The sequence below is a fragment of the Tamandua tetradactyla genome, chromosome X, assembly GCF_023851605.1.
Source record: "Tamandua tetradactyla isolate mTamTet1 chromosome X, mTamTet1.pri, whole genome shotgun sequence".
NCBI lineage: Eukaryota > Metazoa > Chordata > Mammalia > Pilosa > Myrmecophagidae > Tamandua > Tamandua tetradactyla.
Genome location: NC_135353.1, coordinates 149691487 through 149716461, shown reverse-complemented (window position 1 = coordinate 149716461; position 24975 = coordinate 149691487). Strand labels below are relative to the sequence as shown.

General features: G+C 37.5%; 1 protein-coding gene across 2 annotated transcripts in view; it reads left to right on the top strand.

Moving 5' to 3' along the window:
• Positions 1–24975, top strand: part of PDK3 (pyruvate dehydrogenase kinase 3) — a 368168-nt gene that overhangs the window by 334224 nt on the left and 8969 nt on the right. For both annotated transcript variants that reach the window (XM_077144969.1, XM_077144968.1), the window contains exons 7-10: positions 14504–14580; positions 15835–15936; positions 16333–16443; positions 19655–19768. In XM_077144969.1, the coding sequence (XP_077001084.1) occupies positions 14504–14580; positions 15835–15936; positions 16333–16443; positions 19655–19768 (404 nt within the window). The remainder of the gene's footprint in view (positions 1–14503; positions 14581–15834; positions 15937–16332; positions 16444–19654; positions 19769–24975) is intronic.

The following is a 24975-nucleotide window of genomic DNA, read 5'->3' as shown; positions in this document are numbered from 1 at the left end:
TCCACATCCTCTCCAACACTTGTAATTTTCCATTTTTTTTTCATAGTAACCATACAAGTGTGGGTGAAATGGCATCTTAATGGTATCTCACTGTGGTTTTGATTTGCATTTCCCTACTAGCCAACTATGTTGAGCATCTTTTTATGTTCTTTTGGTCATTTGTCTGTCTTCTTCAGAGAAATGGCAAATCAAGTCTTTTGCCCATTTTTTTTTTAACTTTTTTGATTAATTAAAAAAATTAACAAACAAAACATTAAGATATCATTCCATTCTACATATACAATCAGTAATTCTTAATATCATCACATAGTTGCATATTCATCATTTCTTAGTACATTTGCATCGATTTAGAAAAAGAAATAAAGACAACAGAAAAAGAAATAAAATGATAATAGAGAAAAAAAACTATACATACCATACCCCTTACCCCTCGCTTTCATTTACCACTAGCCTTTCAAACTGAATTTATTTTAACATTTGTTCCCCCTCTTATTTCTTATTATTTTTTTATTAATTAAAAAAATTAACTAACACAACATTTAGAAATCATTCCATTCTATATATTCAATCAATAATTCTTAATATCATCACATAGATGCATATTCATTTCTTAGTACATTTGCATCGATTTAGAAAAAGAAATAAAATGATAATAGAGAGAAAAAATAAAAATAAAAATAAATTAAAAAAATAAAAAAAACTATACCTCAGATGCAGCTTCATTCAGTGTTTTAACATAATTGCATTACAATTAGGTAGTATTGTGCTGTCCATTTCTGAGTTTTTGTATCCAGTCCTGTTGCACCGTCTGTATCCCTTCAGCTCCAATTACCCATTATCTTACCCTATTTCTATCTCCTGATGGTCTCTGTTACCAATGACATATTCCAAGTTTATTCTCGAATGTCAGTTCACATCAGTGGGACCATACAGTATTTGTCCTTTAGTTTTTGGCTAGTCTCACTCAGCATAATGTTCTCTAGGTCCATCCATGTTATTACATGCTTCATAAGTTTATCCTGTCTTAAAGCTGCATAATATTCCATCGTATGTATATACCACAGTTTGTTTAGCCACTCGTCTGTTGATGGACATTTTGGCTGTTTCCATCTCTTTGCAATTGTAAATAATGCTGCTGTAAACATTGGTGTGCAAATGTCCGTTTGTGTCTTTGCCCTTAAGTCCTCTGAGTAGATACCTAGCAATGGTATTGCTGGGTCGTATGGCAATTCTATATTCAGCTTTTTGAGGAACCGCCAAACTGCCTTCCACAGTGGTTGCACCATTTGACATTCCCACCAGTAGTGGATAAGTGGGCCTCTTTCTCCGCATCCTCTCCAGCACTTGTCATTTTCTGTATTGTTGATAATGGCCATTCTGGTGGGTGTGAGATGATATCTCATTGTGGTTTTGATTTGCATTTCTCTAATGGCCAGGGACATTGAGCATCTCTTCATGTGCCTTTTGGCCATTTGTATTTCCTCTTCTGATAGGTGTCTGTTCAAGTCTTTTTCCCATTTTGTAATTGGGTTGGCTGTCTTTTTGTTGTTGAGTTGAACAGTCTCTTTATAAATTCTGGATACTAGCCCTTTATCTGATATGTCATTTCCAAATATTGTCTCCCATTGTGTAGGCTGTCTTTCTACTTTCTTGATGAAGTTCTTTGATGCACAAAAGTGTTTAATTTTGAGGAGCTCCCATTTATTTCTTTCTTTCTTCAGTGCTCTTGCTTTAGGTTTAAGGTCCATAAAACCGCCTCCAGTTGTAAGATTCATAAGATATCTCCCTATATTTTCCTCTGTTTTATGGTCTTAGACCTAATGTTTAGATCTTTGATCCATTTTGAGTTAACTTTTGTATAGGGTGTGAGATACGGGTCCTCTTTCATTCTTTTACATATGGATATCCAGTTCTCTAGGCACCATTTATTGAAGAGACTGTTCTGTCCCAGGTGAGTTGGCTTGACTGCCTTATTAAAGATCAAATGTCCATAGATGAGAGGGTCTATATCTGAGCACTCTATTCGATTCCATTGGTCGATATATCTATCTTTATGCCAATACCATGCTGTTTTGACCACTGTGGCTTCATAATATGCCTTAAAGTCAGGCAGCATGAGACTTCCAGTTTCGTTTTTTTTCCTCAAGATACTTTTAGCAATTCGGGGCACCCTGCCCTTCCAGATAAATTTGCTTATTGGTTTTTCTATTTCCGAAAAATAAGTTGTTGGGATTTTGATTGGTATTGCGTTGAATCTTTAAATCAATTTAGGTAGGATTGACATCTTAACTATATTTAGTCTTCCAATCCATGAACACGGTATGTACCCTTCCATCTATTTAGGTCTTCTGTGATTTCTTTTAACAGTTTTTTGTAGTTTTCTTTGTATAGGTCTTTTGTCTCTTTAGTTAAATTTATTCCTAAGTACTTTATTCTTTTAGTTGCAATTGTAAATGGAATTCGTTTCTTGATTTCCCCCTCAGCTTGTTCATTGCTAGTGTATAGAAACACTACAGATTTTTGAATGTTGATCTTGTAACCTGCTACTTTGCTGTACTCATTTATTAGCTCTAGTAGTTTTGCTGTGTATTTTTCAGGGTTTTCGACGTATGGTATCATATCATCTGCAAACAGTGATAGTTTTACTTCTTCCTTTCCAATTTTGATGCCTTGTATTTCTTTTTCTTGTCTAATTGCTCTGGCTAGAACCTCCAATACGATGTTGAATAACAGTGGTGATAATGTACATCCTTGTCTTTTCCTGATCTTAGGGGGAAAGTTTTCAATTTTCCCCATTGAGGATGATATTAGCTGTGGGTTTTTCATATATTCCCTCTATCATTTTAAGGAAGTTCCCTTGTATTCCTATCCTTTGAAGTGTTTTCAACAGGAAAGGATGTTGAATCTTGTCAAATGCCTTCTCTGCATCAATTGAGATGATCATGTGATTTTTCTGCTTTGGTTTGTTGATATGGTGTATTACATTAATTGATTTTCTTATGTTGAACCATCCTTGCATACCTGGGATGAATCCTACTTGATCATGATGTATAATTCTTTTAATGTGTTGCTGGATTCGATTTGCTAGAATTTTATTGAGGATTTTTGCATCTATATTCATTAGAGAGATTGGTCTGTAGTTTTTCTTTTTTGTAATATCTTTGCCTGGTTTTGGTATGAGGGTGATGTTGGCTTCATAGAATGAATTAGGTAGTTTTCCCTCCACTTCAATTTTTTTGAAGAGTTTGAACAGGGTTGGTACTAATTCTTTCTGGAATGTTTGATAGAATTCACATGTGAAGCCGTCTGGTCCTGGGCTTTACTTTTTGGGAAGCTTTTGAATGACTGATTCAATTTCTTTACTTGTGATTGGTTTGTTGAGGTCATCTATTCCTTCTTGAGTCAAAGTTGGTTGTTCATGCCTTTCTAGGAACTTGTCCATTTCATCTACATTGTTGTATTTATTAGCATAAAGTTGTTCATAGTATCCTGTTATTACCTCCTTTATTTCTGTGAGGTCAGTAGTTACGTCTCCTCTTCCATTTCTGATCTTATTTATTTGAGTCCTCTCTCTTTTTCTTTTTGTCAGTCTTGCTAAGGGCCCATCAATCTTGTTGATTTTCTCATAGAACCAAATTCTGGTCTTATTGATTTTCCCTGTTTTCATGTTTTCAATTTCATTTATTTCTGCTCTAATCTTTGTTATTTCTGTCCTTTTGCTTGCTTTGGGATTAGTTTGCTGTTCTCTCTCCAGTTCTTCCAAGTGGACAGTTAATTCCTGCATTTTTGCCTTTTCTTCTTTTTTGATATAGGCATTTAGGGCAATAAATTTCCCGCTTAGCACTGCCTTTGCTGCATCCCATAGGTTTTGATATGTTGTGTTTTCATTTTCATTCGCCTCGAGATATTTACTAATTTCTCTTGTAATTTCTTCCTTGACCCACTTGTTGTTTAAGAGTGTGTTGTTGAGCTTCCACGTATTTGTGAATTTTCTGGCACTCTGCCTATTGTTGATTTCCAACTTCATTCCTTTATGATCTGAGAAAATGTTGTGTATGGTTTCAATTTTTTTAAATTTGTTGAGACTTGCTTTGTGACCCAGCATATGGTCTATCTTTGAGAATGATCCATGAGCACTTGAAAAAAAGGTGTATCGTGCTGTTGTGGGGTATAATGTCCTATAAATGTCTGTTAAGTCTAGCTCATTTATAGTAATATTCAGATTCTTTATTTCTTTATTGATCCTCTGTCTAGATGTTCTGTCCATTGATGAGAGTGGGGAATTGAAGTCTCCAACTATTATGGTAGATGTGTCTATTTCCCTTTTCAGTATTTGCAGTGTATTCCTCACGTATTTTGGGGCATTCTGATTCGGTGCGTAAATATTTATGATTGTTATGTCTTCTTGTTTAATTGTTCCTTTTATTAGTAGATAGTATCCTTCTTTGTCTTTTTTAATTATTTTATATTTGAAGTCTAATTTGTTGGATATTAGTATAGCTACTCCTGCTCTTTTCTGGTTGTTATTTGCATGAAATATCTTTTCCCAACCTTTCACTTTCAGCCTGTGTTTATCTTTGGATCTAAGATGTGTTTCCTGTAGACAGCATATAGAAGGATCCTGTTTTTTAATCCATTCTGCCAGTCTATGTCTTTTGATTGGGGAATTCAGTCCATTAACATTGAGGGTTATTACTGTTTGGATAATATTTTCCTCTACCATTTTGCCTTTTGTATTATATATATCATATCTGACTTTCCTTCTTTCTACACTCTTCTCCACACCTCTCTCTTCTGTCTTTTCGTATCTGACTCTAGTGCTCCCTTTAGTATTTCTTGCAGAGCTGGTCTCTTGGTCACAAATTCTCTCAGTGACTTTTTGTCTGAAAATGTTTTAATTTCTCCCTCATTTTTGAAGGACAATTTTGCTGGATATAGAAGTCTTGGTTGGCAGTTTTTCTCTTTTAGTAATTTAAATATATCATCCCACTGTCTTCTTGCCTCCATGGTTTCTGCTGAGAAATCTACACATAGTCTTATTGTGTTTCCCTTGTATGTGATGGATTGTTTTTCTCTTGATGCTTTCAAGATCCTCTCTTTCTCTTTGAGCTCTGACATTCTAACTAGTAAGTGTCTTGGAGAACGCCTATTTGGATGTATTCTCTGTGGGGTGCGCTGCACTTCTTGGATCTGTAATTTTAGGTCTTTCATAAGAGTTGGGAAATTTTCAGTGATAATTTCTTCCATTAGTTTTTCTCCTCCTTTTCCCTTCTCTTCTCCTTCTGGGACACCCACAACATGTATATTTGTGCACTTCACATTATCATTCAATTCCCTTAGCCCCTGCTCAAATTTTTCCTTTCTTTTCCCTATAGTTTCTGTTTCTTTTTGGATTTCAGATGTTCCATCCTCCAGTTCGCTAATTCTAACCTCTGTCTCTTGAAATCTACCATTGTAGGTTTCCATTGTTTTTTTCATCTCTTCTACTGTATCTTTCATTCCCATAAGTTCTGTGATTTTTTTTCAGACTTTCCATTTCTTCTTTTTGTTCATCCCTTGCCTTATTCATGTCCTCCCTCAATTTATTGATTTGGTTTTTGAAGAGGTTTTCCATTTCTGTTCGTATATTCAGAATTAGTTGTCTCAGCTCCTGTATCTCATTTGAACTATTGGTTTGTTCCTTTGACTGGGCCATGTCTTCAATTTTCCTGGTGTGATTTGTTATTTTTTGTTGGTGTCTGGACATTTAATCAGATTTCCCTGAGTGTGAGACCCAGCAGGTTGCAAGACTTTCCTTTGAAGTCTCTGGGCTCTGTTTTTCTTATCCTGCCCAGTATGTGGTGCTTGTCTGTCTGCTGGTCCCACCAGCAAAAGATGTTGTGGCTCCTTTAACTTTGAAAGGCTCTCCCTGCTGTGTGCATGGTGGAGACAGAGAAAAGGTTGTAGGCTAGTTTTAATGGCTTCAAATTGCGAAGTCCTGGGATCTGAATTCCTTGAGAGAGGGATTCCGCCTGAGTTGCATTTCACCCCTCCCCTGTGGAAGGGTCAGGTGGTAGAGAGCCCTGAAAGAAGCCTGTTTCTGCATTTGGGGCAGTTGCAACTTGTGTAATCCCGGCGCTGAGCCCAGAGGCAACCAAGCCTCCATAGAAACAGCCGCAGAACGCTCTGTTTCGCCCCCTTTCCTCTTTTTCAGTTAGCCCAATAGGCGACTTCCGCCTTGATCAGTTTCGCCTGAGCTGGGGGCCTACTTCTAGTAGTCAGAATTTGTCCTTTAACGCCACTGTTGGTGTTTGGTTGGACTCAGGCCCCGCTACTGTTGGAGACTCTTTCCTTTCCCTCCGGGTAGCGACCTGTGGGGGAGGGGCGCCGGTCGCCGGCTGCCGCGGCTTGGGGAATTCGCTGATCGAGACCCGCCGCCGGACCAGGAAGCCACCTGTGGGGGAGGGGCGCCGGTCGCCGGCTGCCGCGGCTTGGGGAATTCGCTGATCGAGACCCGCCGCCGGACCAGGAAGCCACCTGTGGGGGAGGGGCGCCGGTCACCGGCCGCCACGGCTTGGGGAATTCGCTGATTGAGACCCCCCGCCAGACCTGGAAGCCGCCTGTGGGGGAGGGGCGCCAGTCGCTGGCCTCTGCGGCTTGGGGAATTCGCTGATCGGAGATTCCCAGCTGGTCCGGGAAGGAGGGAGGGGCGCTGGTCGCTGGCCACCGCGACTTGGGAAATTCGCCGATCTGAGACTCCCAGCCCTGAGACTCCCAGCCGGTCCGGGAAGGAGGGAGGGAGGGGCACCGCCGGCTGCCAGCTGCTCCGGCCCGGGGAAGCGTGCGCCGCTCGGGGAGCTCACCGCAGCAGAGTCTCGCAGCAGGTCCAGCCAGTCCAGACTGGGGTACACTGTGTGTCCAGTTTCTGTCGTGGCTCCAGGAGCTGTTCTGCACTATTTTTGGTTATTTAGTAGTTGTTCTGGAGGAGGAACTAAGATGCACACACCTTACTAAGCCACCATCTTGGCCCCCTCTCTTGCCTATTTTCAAATTGAGTTGTTTTTCTTCTTGCTGCTGAGTTGTAGGATTTCTTTATCTATTCTAGATAATAAACCCTTATCGTATATATGGTTTCCGGATGTTTTTCCCATTGTATATGTTGTCGTTTTACTTTCATGATAAAACCTATTGAGGTACAAGAGTTTTTAATTTTGATGATCCATCTATTTTCACTTTTGTTGTTTTTGCTTTGGCAAACTACCTGCACTGACATAAGGAGAAATAGAAGATCTCAACAAACAAATAACTAGTGAAGAGATTGATTCAGTGATTTAAAATCTCCCAATAAAGAAAAGCCCAGGACAAGATGGTCTCACAGGGGAATTTTACCAAACATCCCAAGGAGAATTAACTCCAGTCCTGTTCAGATTCTTCCAAAAAAAATTGAAGAGGAGGGAAGATCCGCTAATTCAGTTTGAGTTCAATACCACTCTTAATACCAAAGACAGAAAAGATACCATAAGAAGAGAAAATTACAGACCAATATTCCTTATGAGCATAGATGCAAAAATCTTCAAAAAATGCTAGCAAACCAAATACAGCAGCACCTCAAAAGTATTATACATCATGATTAAGTGGGCTTTATTCCAGGTATGTAAGCGTGGTGCAACATAAGAAAATCAGTTAATGTAATGCACCACATGAACAGAACAGGAAAAAAAAAAACGTGATCTTCTCAGTTGACACAGAAAAGGTATTTGACACAATGCAACACCCCTTCTTGATAAAAACAGTTAGAAAACTAGGAATAGAAGGAAACTTCCTCGACTTGATAAAGGGCATCTATGAAAAATCTACAACTAACCTCCTACTTAATAGTGAAAGAAAGCTTTCCCTGTAAGATCAGGAACAAGACAAGGATACCTGCTGTCACCACTGTTACTTAACACTATATTGGAAGTTCTAGCCAGAGCAATTAGGCAAGAAAAGGAAATAAAAGGCATTGTTTTGTAAAGGAAGGGGTAAAACACTCCCTGTTTGCTGATCATATAATCCTATATACAGGAGATATTGGGAAATCCACAACAGAGCTCCTAGAGCTAATTAATGAATTCATTGAAGTGATGGGATACAAGATCAGCAACCCAAAATCAGTGGTGTTTTTATACACTAGTAATGAACAACAGGAAGAAGAAGCCAAGAAAACAAAGCCATTTACAATAGCAACTAAGAGAATCAAATATCTAGGATTAAATCTAACCAAGGATGTGAAACATTTGTGTACAAAAAACTATACCACATTGCTAAAAGAAATCAAAGAACACCTAAATGCATAGAAGGACATTTCATGTTCATGGATTGGAAGACAAATATTGTCAAGATGTCAGTTCTACCTAAAGCAATTTACAGACTGAACGCAATCCACATGAAAATTCCAAAAGTCTTCTTTGCAGAAATAGAAAAGACAATCATCATATTTACATGGAAGGATAAGTGGTCCCAAATAGCCAAAGCCATCTTGAAAAAGAATGAAGTTGAAAGACTCACACTTCCCTATCTTAAAACTTATTTTAAAGCCACAGTCATCAAAACAGCATGGTACAGGCACAAGGACAGATGTATAAACAAATGGAATTTAATTAAGAGCTCAGAAATCAACACTTACATTTATGGCTAACTTATTTATTTTTATTTTCGTGGTATATGGGCCAGGAATCGAACAGGTCTCCTGCATGGCAGGCAAACATTCTACCACTGAACTGCACATGCACCCTCCAACTGATTTTTGACCAGAGCGCAAAGACCACTTAATTGGGAAAGAACAATCTCTTCAAGAAGTGGTGCTTGTCAAACTGAATGCCCATTTGTAAAATAAAGAAGGCACACTTCTACCTCACAGCATACCAAAAAAAAACACAAAACTCAAAATGTATCAAGGTTCTAAATGTAAGATCCAGAACTGTAAAACTCCTAGATGAAAATATAAGGAAAGTTTTTCAGGACCTTGTGTTAGGCAGTGGTTTCTTAGGCTTTACATCGTGAGTGATTTTTAAAGCCACATTTGCTACCACAAAGATAGATGGACACTGTTTGTTATAGGTAGCCCCTAGTTTTCTGTTGCTTTGCTTGATATATATGTATATGATTTCTTGAATGCCAGAGTTCTTTGAGAGCATGTTTAAGAAATTGCTCTAGCTGTAAAAAGTTGTGTGTAAGAGGTACAGATTGGAGGTTGGTCCTTAAGTAGACGTTGGTGCTTTATAACAAGAGAGCATATGTGTTTCCTGCTTTATGACAGCTTCCTTAGTTTTCTAGGGAGATGTCAGATCCAGATTCTTAATAGATTACTTTTCAGAGCCAATGTAAATTAGCATATAGTATAGCATCCCCCTTCAGGATTTAGTCCGAGTGACACTACTTGCTGCTTGATGCTCTGGAATTCAGTATGAGTGAGGCTGTCTTTAATCCAAAAGAACAATTTGTTAATACGTGGGACTTTAAGTTCCATTAGTTTGACAAAATCTTTTGTTTCTGAATTGACATTTTTTTCTTTCCCTGTCTAAGTACCTGACAGAGTAGAAACTAGGATTATGTAGAACATACTGTTGGAACACCATCAGTTTTCACCAGTAATCATTAGAATTCTCAATATTGGGGGAAAGCTATAGTAAATTTCCTTTATGATCCTTTCTGTAAAACATTTAGCGGAAGTGTTAAAATAACAGTATTTTATTTATCTTGTATCAGGTTTAAAGTATTTCTGACTAGCCATCTGTGGCAACCTATGATTGGTTTCTGCAAAGACAGAGATGGTTTTATCATAACTGCATCCTTATGTTAAGGCAGCATCGCTTAGGGGAAAGATGTGAGCTTTGTAGCTAGCCGGCCAGTGGGAATCCCGAATCTGACACTTAAAAGATGTGGACCTTAGACAAGTCACTTCGCCTCTGTAAGAATCAGCGTCCTCATCTGTGAGCTCACCGTTCAGGACAGTGGAAGGATAGAGGTAATGACTCTAGTGCCTCAAGTATAGCACCTGGCATATAGTGGACATTTAATAAAGAGTGGCTACTGTAAGACAGGTTTGGCTTGGAAAGGATAAGACCTATTTGCATGCCCCTATCATTGCTGGATTATGCTTTCTTGTCAAGAGGTGATTCATACTATGGGTTTGGTGAGAAACATAAAAATTTTCAGCTCATGCTGTGTTTACTTGGTGTGCTGGATTGAAAGGATGTATGTACCCTAGAAAAGCCATGTTTTAATCAAAATCACATTTTATAAAGGTAGAATAATCCCTATTCAATGCTGTATGTTTGAAACTGTAATCAGATCATCTCCCTGGAGATGTGATTTAATCAAGAGTGGTTGTTAAGCTGTATTGGGTGACAACACCCATTTGGGAGGGTCTTCATAAGTTGCTGGAGTCCTATAAAAGAGGAAACATTTTGGAGAATGAAAGATTCAGAGAGAGCAGAGGATGCTGCAGCACCACGAAGCAGAGAGTCCATGAGCCAGTGACCTTTGGATATGAAGAAGGAAAATGCCTCCCAGAGAGCTTCATGAAACAGGAAGCCAAGAGAGGAAGTTAGCCGATGACTCCGTGTTCGCCATGTGCCCTTCCAGCCGAGAGAGAAGCCCTGACTGTGTTCGTCATGTGCCTTCTCACTTGAGAGAGAATCCCTGAACTTCATCGACCTTCTTGAACCAAGGTATCTTTCCATGGATGCCTTAGAGTGGACATTTCTATAGACTTGCTTTAATTGAGACATTTTTCTCAGCCTTAGAACTGTAGACTAGCAATTTATTAAATTCCCCTTTTTAAAAGCCATTCCGTTTCTGTTATGTTGTATTCCGGCAGCTAGCAAACTAGAACACTTGATCATAGAAGGGCTCATAGGAAAGGTATGCGTTTATTCTGGGACGTTTGACCTCGAGTTTACCTATATTGGATATTTTCAGTTAAGCAGTTATGTATAACTATCAAAAAGCCATTTCTGGTAACTCTGTTGATACTTCAGAAATTATTAGTTATACTGCTAGCCAACATTTATTGAGTGCTTTACTGTGTGGCAGGGCTCTGTGTAAACTAATTTATTACCATTATCTCATGTAATCCTGACATTAACCCAGTGAAGCATGCACTGTCCCCGTTTCAGAGATGGAATGCTGAGACCTGAATGGGTTAAATAACTTAATGCAGCTATTAAATGCCAGAGTCAGGACTTGATCCAATTCTGTCTGACCTTGAACCACACTGTCTACTGTATTTAACAGCTTTTTCCATTGGCTTTGGAAATTGATTAGCTGTCTTTAAATGCCCAGGAACTTTTTCTCTGAAATGTATTTTTTCTGCTTGGCTGACAGTTTCATTTTTTAATAGAACTATGTAAAAATAAAATTCCTTATATCCTAAGTAGTCTTATATTGTTATTTATTAAATGTTGTTTCAACTAACGGTTTTTGGAACAATGACTGCAAAATAGAGACTATTTTTTCTTGAGTCTTGAGCGTGAAAAACCTGGACCATTTTTTTCCATTGACATTTTAAACTATGCCCTTAGATAGAAAATTCATAATTCATTGTGTCTAATTTTAGAAAGTCAACAAACATCTCTTAAGGAACAATTACTTAATAGCTCCATTGGACCTATTAAAGCCATTGGACCCTGGAATAGGAAAGATTCATGGACAAAAACATTTAATATTAAAAGACTGGAAAGAAATCTAAACTATATTGTTCCCAAAGAAAGTACAAATAATTGAGCATGGCTTCATATGACCCCTAGAGAATGTTGGTTGAACTGAGAAAAGACTGAAAAAGGTATTTTAAGATTAGGTTTTTCTTGAAATTTGGCATGAGAAAGTTGAATTCAGGAGGATGTTTATATAACTAATCATACATTTTGGTGCAAGACAGACTAAGCATTCAGCTTCCTCCTTGGCCCCATTAAAATGACAGTAAAAGAATACAGAGAAAAACAGCAAGGGAAACCAGGGGGTGTCAACTGTGGACCACAAACCTAACTTCTGAAAGAGGTTGACCAGCTGGAAGTATGGTGATTAATAGAACAGAACAGAAGAAGCCACAAAGGAAGAAGCTGCAATAGAGATGGCACCTGATTTGCCTAAGATTAACCTTGAATGATGGTACTCTGGGAACAGATCTGAGTGGTGAGAAGGGAAAGCCAAAAGGCAGGAGTTAACTGAAAGCTGGTCTGTAAAAGAGCTTGGAGGGATAATGGGAAATGCTTGACTCTGGCAGTGCTTTGGCTACAAACAGCCACAGGACTTTTCCTCTGGATAAAAATTAAAGTGCTCTCTTCAAGAGACAACCTGGGTAAAGCTAGGATTGTTCATGCGAGTGTTGGCATCTTCAAGTAAAACCCTCTTCATTTGAGCATTTGGGGGACCAACTTTCTACCTGCTCATCCTAAAGACTGCTGTAAAGTCTTGATCACATGTACACAGAACTCCAAGTCAACCTTCTCTTTTAGGGGAGAGCCCCACAGAGGAAGTGAAAACCAGTTGCCTCAACTGATCAATCCAGTTCTTTATTCCTAAATAAAAATATTATGACCAAGGTGAATCAGACCTTGGGAGAAAGCCAGAAGCACAAACAAAAACCTGACTGGCATTAAACTCATCAGCTGTACTGTCATTGCCAGAAGACTGACCTTCTGAATTCCAGGAGAAAATTATTTTGAACCCAGAATTTTGTATCTAGCCAAACCTTTACTCAAGTGAGTCATATGGGTAAAGATTGAGAAATGTATCTCTTTTTGCATACCTTTCTGGGGTGGGTTTCCTGACTTACTTGATGGTGTATATAATATAGATATAAAATAGTGAAACATTCTAGAACTTCATCCAAAAACAATTTTAGGGTGATGGCTATGCAGCGTGTTTGGAAAGCAGTAAATCCTGATTTGAAAAGTCCTGAAGAATGGAATGGATACCATGAAATAATAAGTAAGAAGCTGGAAGATCTTAATAATATGGTGAAGAAAGCCTTATGTTTCTCATTCCAGTTACCCAAAAGGAGAGGTAGTTAGAAACTCCATGAAAAGTACAAAACTATAGGAAGAAAGACAGTTCTTAGGGCAACCAAAAAGCATAGCATGGTTTTGAGCAATCAGAGATGCTCAAAAAAAAAAAAGAGAATCCATTTCACTTTAAGCTGAGAGCGATCTCCTTTAAGTGTCACATGAATCATGTCAATGGATTTATAGGGAAGGAAATGTTGTCTAGGGATTCTGTGATAGCCACACTGCAGTGATATTTACCTAATTATAATGTGACCAGTACCATCGATTTTCAGCTTTTTGAAAGAATCTATAGGCAAAGTATAGAATAGTTAAATAGGGTTACAGAAAAGAATGTAAATATTATCAACCGAAAGAACCAATGCAGAAATAGTAATGGCTTGGGGGGCGAGATGGGTTGTTTTTCTTTTCTCCCAGAAAAGGTTTTCAGCCATTTGCATATATTGTAATTTTAAAACCAATTGATCATCAGAAGGTTCAGGATTCAGAATCAAAGATTTTGGATCAGGTGTCCAATTTCAGCACCTCTTCTGTTCTTGTGAGCAAGTCCCCTCTAAGGTCTGTTTCCTCACCTATAATAATGTTGCCCACTCTGTAAACTGTGCAGTGTTGTTATGAGGATTAAATTGGATAATATATGTGAAAGCTGTTTGTAAATTGTTAGATATCAAACCAATGTTAACTCTAATTCATATAATCGTTAATTATTTATCTTATTAGTGAGAGTGATTAAGTTGAAATTATAACATGGGAGGATATGTCTATTCTACTTGAGAAAGCTCAGGTAGTTTCAGTTTAAGTGGGTTTGGGTCACAAAGAGGAGGAAGTACATTTTTGAGCACCTCTATACCCCACGCTGTTCTTAATGCTTGATGTTTTTCAAATTTTCCTCAGAGGATACCTGATACATGGAAAAGGACTGTAGGTCTCTGGGGGTTTGTGTACTAGCTGCTGGCAGAAAATGTTACATGAACCTTTTATCTTGCTATATGGTATGCCTTGTTTGTTGTAATTTAACAAAATTTTGGCATTGCTATTTAGGCTAATTTGCTGGAATGTATCCCTTTTCTCTTGTGGCTTCCCATTTCCCTGGTTTACCACTGGGCCCAGTGGCAGGGGCACTCACCCCCTTGAGAAACACTGGGTGATACTTAGATGATCTTATGTAACTCTGAAAACATTGTGATATAGGACATAATATTCCAATTCTGTACAGGAAGAAATCGAATGTCAAAGAGATTGAGTAATTGGTCCAAGGTCATATAGTTGGTAAGTGAAGGAGTTGGGATTTCAACCCAGATTTGCTCAGTTCCAAAACATATGCTTTTTGTAGACCTGCTTCTTCAGAGGTGGAAACTTAAATTGGCTTTTATAGAGTTCTTTTTTTATGTACTTGGGGAACATAGAATGCAAAAATCATTCTTGACTTTCCTCTAGTTTGGGTCCTTATTCATTGACGATTTTGTCTCTGTTTTCAGCCAAAGCTCCAGACAAACCTATTCAGGTAGTTTATGTGCCCTCACATCTGTTCCACATGCTATTTGAGTTGTTCAAGGTAAGTGAAATTTAAAAACATAGAAAGAAGTCTTCATTTTAAATTACTTCAATTCAGGGCATAATGGATTCATTAGATTAGCATAAGAAAAAGGTTTTGCATAACCATTTTAAAAATTCTATTTCTGATATCCTGTGGGGTTTTATCATTTGTACACTGTGAGATGAAGAATTACTGTATACAGTATAGTTTTTTGTTAATACATACTGATTTTAAAACTTAATTGTACTTTGGTGATTTTATGTAAACTCCATACTGTTTTTTTCTTCTGTTATGAGATTAGAGAAGCTTTTTAGTTTCCAAACCTGGCAAAGACTTTATTAATAGTAGCCAGATAAAACTAAATACATGTCGATACATATTTGTTTCTGAACAACTGTACTGATGCATTAGTGGTTGTTCTAATCCTGAAAGATGCTATGAACCTTTTACATATTTGATTCAATTCAGAAGAATTGAGAGGCAGAGGGGAGAGATGGGGAAGATCTGGACCAAAAAGGACAAGGAAAAGACTCTTTGGACTCTCTGCCGTTTAAGCTATTGCTTTGGTTAACCAGTAGTTAGTGGCATTTACAGTAGTGGTATTATAGGCACAAGGTATTTGAGCTAAAATTTCATTTCTTCCAGTGTGTAAAACCCTAAATTGAACACCTGAAAAATCAGTGATGCTGATTTGCCTCCCAAAATTATAATGTTACTGATGTAACACTTTAAGGTTGAGATGGGCATTCAATTGTGAACTTGCTCTTCAACAGCTGTGGCTTTTTCAGAATTTTTAACTGAGATTTAGTCTATGTTTTTTTCAGCCCAACAATTAATTTTTATGGGAAGCATGAATCTTTTCAGTCTGTCTTCTTTAAAGGAAAGGTGCTCTATAAATGCAGGCTGATAAATAGGATTTGAAGTGCAAAAATCAGTTTCTGCAGCCTCATCACATGTGATAAAAACATTCCTCTTGGGTAGAGAGTTTGAATAATTTAAATACCCTAAAGCAAAAGCAAAAAAAAAAAGGGAAAGAAATATTTAACATGGTAGATGGGGCTAAAACTAGATGAGAAATTAAGTGTCAGGAATGTTTTTTTCCTTGCTCCAAACACATGTTTAGCTAAACTATTTAGAGTGGGAGAAAGATACCCAACTGATATTTGCCCCACAAAAAGAATTGTTGTATGAAAGCAATCCTATACTTTCTTTTTTAAAAGTGTGATTTGCAAGTCAGTGATATGCTAAAAAAAAAAGGTCTTCTTATTTTAGAATTCAATGAGAGCAACAGTAGAATTATATGAAGATAGAAAAGAGGGCTACCCAGCTGTTAAGACCCTTGTTACTTTGGGAAAAGAAGATTTATCCATTAAGGTAACTGCTTTATTTATATTTATACTTTAATTATCAGTTAATTTAATGATATCTAGACATTGAAAAGTCACAGGAAAGGGAAAGAAACTGATATTTATTACGTGTCTTATTTGTAAGTACTGTGCTAGATCCTTGGTTTGTTGCCTGTTTAAACTTTAGAACCCCATTACTATTCAGGAAACTGAGGCTGAACAAGACTCCAAACCAAGCCTGTTAGATTCTACTGCACTACTTTGCTTTCTTTGTTTCATGCTGTTCACAAAGGAACCATATTTCATTGGGGGTTCAGAGCCATTAGGAGTTTTTAGAACAATCTGATAATGTACTTTATTTGATGATGGTATAGATTGACTTTTTAGTTTTGTTTTGTTTTGTTTTTTAATTTGTACATTGCAGATAAGTGACCAAGGTGGTGGTGTTCCACTTCGAAAAATAGATCGTCTTTTTAACTACATGTATTCAACTGCTCCTAGACCCAGCCTGGAGCCTACAAGAGCCGCCCCTTTGGTAAGCATCTTAAATTTGACACTGGAAGGGACTCAGAGAGATCTGGTTCATTCCCCAGAATGTTGCACTAGCCTCATTGAATTAGAATGTTTCCTGAATGGTTTGGAAGAGTGACAGTTTATTTTAATTTTATGCCTATGCTACTTTCTTTGTGAATCCTTTGGACTTAGATTTCTTCTCTAGTTTATGTTTAAGAAACTCTGTTTTGGGATGTTGCTCCCAAATACAGAGAAAAAGCACATCACTGTGGCAAGACTGCTACCGGGGCACCATTTACCACTTAGTGCTCTTAGAGGGGATGGAAGTTTAATAGTAAATGAACAAAGGAACAGGATCAAGTATATAGCTGCAGCTTAGTCCTGGCCAAAATCACTCAGCCTTTGAACTTCCATCATCAAATTTGTTTATATAATTAAAATGTTAAATTATGAAAACATGAACATTTTTATATTAAATAACATTCGCACAAAACATGTAGGTGTTATATGCATTTTCAGAGCCCTTTCTGTCTTAACTCTGAAGAGCCCTATTAAGGCCAGGAGAAAAGCCTCTTGTTACCATGGTAGCATTTAGATCCTGGTAGGGCCACACTTTCTTCCCCTGCTGAGTGTTTCTAATTGACAAACAACAACTGGGCCCTTTGTCATTAAACATAGCAACATATGTATCAGTGTGCAAAATGGTTCAGGGTATGAATTAAGTTTCATTTTAGAGTCCTACCTGACTGATAAGCATGTAAGATTATATTTTATTTGTATGAATAAAAATCAAACACTTTGCATCATTTATTCCAGACAGTTTGTTAACTCAGCATGTTGAAGATGGAGGGAAAGTCATTTATATAGAATTCCAGAAAATTCATGAAATATCAAATTTTAATGACCAGGCTCTGGTAGCTACTTAAATGTCAAAGGAAAAAAAAGACATTATAAACAATCTAGAACCTTCTCCAGTTGTTTAAAAGGAAAATGGATTGTCTTTCTAGGTCTTAAAATAGCACCCAGACAATAGTGTTAAAGCTTTTTTTCTATTTTTAATGAAGAGTTGAAGTAAGGGACCTTAAAAAATTGTGTCCAGCCTCCCATTTTATAGGTGAAGAAATAAAATGGAGTCCTAAAAGGATTAGTACCTTGCTCAAGGTCACCGAGCTAATTAATAGCACAACTGGAATTGGCTAAGTCTATGTTCTTTTCAGTGTACTATGTTGCCTCTCCTTTTGAGGAAATGCTTCCACTAGTATCTCTCCCAGTTAGTATGTCCTCAGCTGTAAAGTTGAGCATGTGGATCTTCACTACTAGAAAACATAACTTCCTCACCAAACAGCTTAAAGTTTTATACCTCTGTTCCTTGAAACTTTTCTTTTTGGGGGAATGTCCACCTAGCTAACTCCTGTTGTTCCCTTGACACTCTGGGAAAACGTTCCTGATCCTTACCAAATCCAAATTAGAGGCTCCACTTCTGTGTTCCATAGCACTCTGAACTTACCCGTTTCCTCATACTCATCATTGTGTTGGGCTGCCATGTCCTCTGCTGTTCCCTGTTAGACATGAGGGAAGGCTCTGTGCCTTGCTTAAATGTACGAGGCAGATGTCCTAGAGTATGCTGTTTTCTTTGCTGTGATTACTTCAGTCATTACTATGGATGTCTTGGTTTGCCTGTCTGCTAGCAAATACCACCCAATGGGTTTGCTTAAACATCACGAATTTGTTAGCTCTTGGTTTTCAGGCTAGAAGTCCAAAATTGAGGTGTCAGCAAGGTGATACTTTCTTGCTGAAGACTGTATGGTGCTGGCTCCCAGGGATCCTTGGCTTCCTTGGCCTTCCCTGTGACCTGGGGAGCCACTCTACTTTTTCTTTCAGGTTCGGTTGAATTCCAGCTTCTGGCTGCTTCTCCTTGGTTTCTTTCTGTGTCCTCCGCTGTAAGGCCTCCAGTAATAGGATTAAGACCTATCCTGATTCACTTGGTCACACCCAACTTTAAAGGTCCTGTTTACAATAGGCTCACACCCACAGGAATGAGATTAAGAATATGTTTTTTTTCCTAGGATAGATAATTTAATCTACCATAAGGGTTATCTTATCTTTACTACTGGCCACATTCAATCTGTACTAAGCCTTTAAATGACAGGGTACACTTTCACACACCCAGCCCTTTAAATTAGGCCCTGTCTTGTGGAAGGTATCAAGTCGAGATCTTAGAAAATGGCAGAAATTCATGTAATGTGGTAAAATTGCTGCTCCATAGTAGCCATAATACCATCGTCCATTTATTTAGTTTTTTTCATGTGTTAGACACTGTGCTAAGCCTTTGCATTTATTAAATCACTTAATCCTTGTAGATACTCTGAGTCAAGCTTTTTATTACATTTTCAAATTAGAAAGCAGTCTCACAGAGATTGAGTAAACAGCTCTGAGTTCCACAGGAAGTGGATTTAAACCTAGGTCTGTCTGCACCCAAAACCCATGCAATCATCACTCTTTGCATGTTTTAGCTTGGTTCAGACCACTGTCCTCCTTCCTTAACTTTGCCAGTAGACTTTGTCAGAACTGATGAAGCTTCGTGGATTGACATCTTTCCCCCATACCCCAAAAGATTAGTCTCAAGTGTTCTTTTTGTTCTTGTAAATATCTGAGTGTTGTTTTTTTGTTTAGTTTTTTATAGCAACCTGTTACCAACACAGAGAGTTTTGTGATATAGAGATATGGGAGGGTATTAGATTTTTTTGTCTCTAAAATAATATGGACTACAATATAACAAAATATTGTAGCATTTCCAGAACGCTGGGAAGTAGTCTCTCAGAAAATTATTTTCTTTTTCAACGTTTTTAGCCTTGTTTATTGGTAGATTTGAACTCCTGTGCTACTAATTATAGTTTTTTTTTTGTTTCAAAGAGCAGGCAAATCTGATTTCAAAACATTAAAATGACGTGGGCTATTTTTGTTACCAGATCAAATCTCACTTGGTATGAAAAATAATCAAAATTTGAAACATTTCTTTTACTTTCCAAATACATCTAAAGTGTCTTGTTGGGTGAAAACAAAAAGATTGCTTGCAGTAGATGAGCATAACCAGTCATTATAAAGAATCAATAATTTATGTGATTTAAATCTGAATCACGAATTTATTTTTAATCTTCTCTGAATGCTCCTCATACCAGACGGGTAAGCATTTGTGTGCCTGTTTCATTGTATTAATTTTCTTTTCTCAATAGGCTGGATTTGGTTATGGTTTGCCAATTTCTCGTCTGTATGCTAGATATTTTCAAGGAGATCTGAAACTTTATTCCATGGAAGGAGTGGGTACTGATGCTGTAATTTATTTGAAGGTACTACATTCTATTTCTCTTACTATGAAGGAATCTTTACTTTTTAAAGCTGTAATTTCCCAAAACAAATGAAGAATAACACTTTATCATCTCCTATATAGAGCTCACATTTACTTACATTTCATGTGAAAAATGTTATCTCTTATCCTTGATTTTATGCAGAAGTATAGCAGAATAAGAAACATGGAGATATAAAAGTTAAAATGTTGCTTTTTAAAAACAAATTGTGCTTCTGGAAAGATGGTGGAGTAGGGTAGGCTGGATTCACCAGGGAATGGGGAAAAAATGACCAGGATTGCAGTCATAGGGTGGGGATGGGGCTGGGGTGAATGATTGAAGAGGGCCTTCAATATTTCTTAGGGAGAAGAGAAGCAGGGAGATTAGGATGAGCAGAGCAGGGTGGATCTGATCGCCATGACCCCCCCCCCCCCCCCGGGGGCAGGTGTCAGTGCTTGGGGAAGTGTGAATCCAAGGGAGTGGACCATCACTCCACTTCTGCCTGCCTCAGCTGCTAGCTGGGGAAACCTCCTCATGTGGCTCTGGGGCCAGCAACACCTGCAAATATCTATCCTGTTGTATGTGGTGAACGGTGGATCCATTGGGCATTGTGATCAGCTCCCCTATCCCACTGCCGTACTGCACATGCCATCTTCCCAACTGCATTTGAGGTGGGGCAGACCTTAGGGGAGGCAGTGTCTCAGGAATGCCACCTGCTGAGAAGAAGTGGTAAGTGCAGTCAGGCAAACTCAGTTTTGTTTTTTTAAATGTATTTCTTCTATGTTTTATTGTTCTAATTATTTTATTTTTATTTTTATATATTTCTATTTTTATTTATTATTTGAAATTTTTTCTTATCGGTGGACATCAGTCTGAGTTCATACCCAATATAGCTTGGGATGTTCTCCTTCTGACTTCAGGGCCTGCTGTTGCTGAGGTGTGTTTTCAAAAATACATATTGTATTCTTTGTCTTGGGGGATACACAGGCTGGAAATTGAGCCTAGGTCTCCCACATGGTGGGTGGGCATTCTGCCACTGAACTGCCGTGCACTCCTGCCTAGCTTTTAATAGACCCTCAACTTGAATTGTACTGCCTACATGAGATCAGGGGAACCAATTGCAATAGAAAACTTTCAGTGTAAAACCAAATAAATACAAAACTTCAGATGAGTGAAGGAAACCAACTTGCAGAATAACCTTATTAAGAAAGTCATATGCCCAGAGCACAACAGAAAATCACAAAGCACATGAAAATCCAAGCAGAAATGGCTCAACCAAATGACCAAAATCAAAGCAATAGAGGAGACACAGAATATGGAACAACTACTCAAGAATCTTTATACAGAAATTAGGAAGACACTAGAAGACCATAAAGAAGAATTCAAAAGATCAAATAGAAAAGTGGCAGATCTCACAGAGATGAAAGATACAGTAGACCAAATTAGAAATATACTAGAGACACATGATAGCAGATTCAAAGAAGCAGAAGGAAGAATAAGTGAGCTACAGGACAGAACAGTTGAACTAGAGCACACAGAAGAACAGATGGCAAGAAAAATGGAAGAAATGGAACTGGATCTCAGGGAAATGATGAACAACAAAAAGCACACCAATATAAGAATCATTGGTATCCCAGAAGGAGAAGAGAAGATAAAGGCATGGGAAGGTTAGTTGAAGATATAATTGGGGAACACTTCCCAACCCTTATAAAAGACATAAATAAGCAAATCAAAGAAGCTCAGCAAATCCCAAATAGAATAAATCCAAATAGGCCTACTCCAAGAAACAGACAAATCAAACTGGCAAATGGAGGCAAGAGGGCAGAGGTATGATATACTTAAGATCCGGAATGAAAAAGGCTTTCAGTCAAGAATTGTCTTGACTGAACAACAACCCAAATTGTCTTTCAAAATTGAGGGAGAGATTAATAATCTTCGAAGATAACTAGTTGTTGACTAGAGAACTAGTCAACAAGCCACCTGCCCTCTAAGAATTACTAAAGGGAGTCCTGTCAGCTGAAGAAAAAAAAAAGACTGGAGAGGGAGGTCTAGAGGAGGGCACAGAATTGAGGAGTACCAGTAAGGGTAACTTAAAGGATAAAAAGAGAGAGAGAGGGTAAAGAATATATAGATCTGATAAATTAAAACCAAAGGATAGATGTTAGATCCAAGAGCTGCTTTTACAGTAATAACTTTTAACATTAACATTCTAAACTCACCAATTAAAAGGTATGTATTGGCAAAATGGATTAAAAAATATAATCCATCTATATACTATTTATAAGAGATGCATCTTAGACCCAAGGACACAAATAGATTGGAAGTGAAAGGATGGAAAAAGATGTTCTACGTGAGCCATAACCAAAAGAAAGCAGGAGTAGCTATACTAATATCGGATAAAATAGACTTTAAATGTAAAGACATCGTAAAAAGACAAAGAAGCACATTACATATTAATAAAAGGGACAGTTCACCAAGAAGAAATGATGATCATAAATGTTTATGCTCCCAATCAAGGAGCTCCAAAGTATGTGAGGTAAACATTGGCATAACTGAAGGAAGCTATAGAAGTTTCAAAATAATAGTGGGAGACTTCAATACTCCAATCTCCATTATACATAGAGCAACCAGACCGAGAATTAACAAGGAAATAGAGAATCTAAACAATGTGATAAATGAATTTGTCCTAATAGACATATATAGATCATTACATCCCAAAACACCAGGGTATACATTCTTCTCTAGTGCACATGAAATGTTCCCCAGGATAGATCATATGCTGGGACATAAAATAAGCCTTTATAAATTTAATAAGATTGAAATTACCCGAAGCACTTTTTCTGACCACAACAGAATGAAGCTGGAAATTAATAATCACCAAATAACCAGAGCTTAAACAAATATATGGAGATTAAACAACATATTGTTAAATAATCAGTGGGTCAAAGAAGAAATTGCTAGGAAAATCAGTAAATATCTGCAGATGAGTGATAATGAGAATAAAGCATATTAGAACTGGGATATAGCAAAGACAGTGCTGAGAGGGAAATTTATTGCCCTAAATGCCTATATTAAAAAAATGAGCAAAAATTGAGGATTTAACTGCTCACCTGGAGAAATTAGATAACAAACTAACCCCAAAGCATATAAAAGAAGAGAAATAACAAAGATTAAAGCAGAAATAAATGAACTGGAGAAAAAAAAATCTATAGAAGGAATCAATAAAACCAAAAGTTGATTCTTTAAGAAAATCAATAAAATCGATGGACCCCTAGCTAGGCTGACAATGAAAAAAAGAGAGGACGCAAATAAACAAAATCAGAAATGAGAGGGGGGTCATTACCATGGATTCTGAAGAAATTTTAAAAATCATAATAGAATGCTATGAACTACTATATGCCTACAAACTAGACAACTTAGATGAAATGTATAAATTCCTAAGAACACACAAACTACCTCTATTGAGAAGAAATAGAAGATCTCGACAAACCAATTGCAAATAAAGAGATTCAGTCAGCCCTCAAAAATCTTCCCACAAAGAAAAGCCCAGGACCAGATGGCTTTACAGGGGGATTTTATCAGAACGAATACCAGTCCTGCTCAAACTCTTCCAAAAAATTGAGGAAAAAGGAACAATGCCTAATTTGTTTTATGAAGCTAGCATCACTCTAATACTGAAACCAGATAAAGATGCTACAAGAAAGGAAATCTACAGATCAGCCTCCCCAATGAACAGAGATGCAAAAATTCTCAACAAAATATTAGCACGTCAAATCCAATGACAATTAAAAGATCTATAGGTCACAACCAAGTGGGATTTATGCCAGGAATGAAGGTGGTCCAACCCAAGAAATTCAGTCAACATAATACAGCACATTAACAAATCTAAAGGTAAAAATCATATGGTCATATCAGTTGATGCTGAAAAAGCATTTGACAAAACTTGACATCCTTTTTCGATAAAAAACATTTCAAAAGGGTAGGACTCAAAGGAAACTACCTCAGTATCATAAAGGGCCTATGAAAAATCCCTAGCCAGCATTATACTTAAGAGTAAGAGATTGATAGTATTCCCCCTAAGATTGGGCAGGAGACAAGGCTGCCCATTGTCAACACTATTACGCAGCATTGTGCTAGAAGTCCTAGCTGGAGCAATTAGAAAGGAGAAAGAAATAAAAGGCTTCCAAATAGGAAAAGAAAAAGTGCAACTTTCATTATTTACAGATGATGATCCTATACTTGGAAAATCCTGAGAACTCTTCGACAAAGCTATTTGAGCTAATAAACTCAGTAAAGTGGTGGGATACAAGATTAATGCGCAAAAATCAGTTTCTATACACAGGTGATGACCTATCTGAGGAGACAAGGAAAAAATTCCCTTCAAAATAACCAAAAGAATTAGCTATCTAGGAAAAAGCCTAACCAGGGATGTCAAGGGCTTGGACACAGAGAACTACACAACATTGCTAAAAGAAATTTTTAAAAAATGACCTAAATAGATGGAAAGACATTACATGTTCATGGACAGGAAAGTTAAATGTCATTAAGATATCAATTCTATGCAAATTGATCTACAGATTCAATGCAATAACAAGAAAAATCCCGGCAACCTATTTGAAGACTTGGAAAAGCTAGTTATCAAATTTATTTGGAGAGGAAAGAGACCTCAAATAGCTAAAAGTATCCTTAAAAAGGAAAGTGAAATGGGAGGACTGCCACTTCCTGACTTTAAAGGTTAACTATAAAGCCACAGTGGTCAAAATTGCATGGTACTGGCACAAAGATAGAAGTATCGACCAATGGAATCGAATGAGAGTGTGAAGATAGACCAACAAACCTATGGACAATTGATCTTTGATAAGATCCCCAGATCCGCTGAACTGGGACAGAATAGTCTTCAATAAATGGGCATTGGAGATCTGGATCTCAGTAGCCAAAAGAATAAAAGAGTCCTACCTTACACCCTATACGAAAAATAATTAAAAATGAATTAAAGACTTAAATATAAGAGCCAATACCATAAATCTTCTAGAAGAAAATATAGAGAAACATCTTCAAAATCTAGTAATAGGTAGTGTCTTAAACTTTACACCTAAAGCACAAGCAGTGAAAGGAAAAATAAATGGGAATTCATTAAAATCAGAAGTTCCTGTGTCTCAAATGACTGTCAAAAAGGTAAAGAGGTAGCCAACTCAGTGGAAAAAAATATT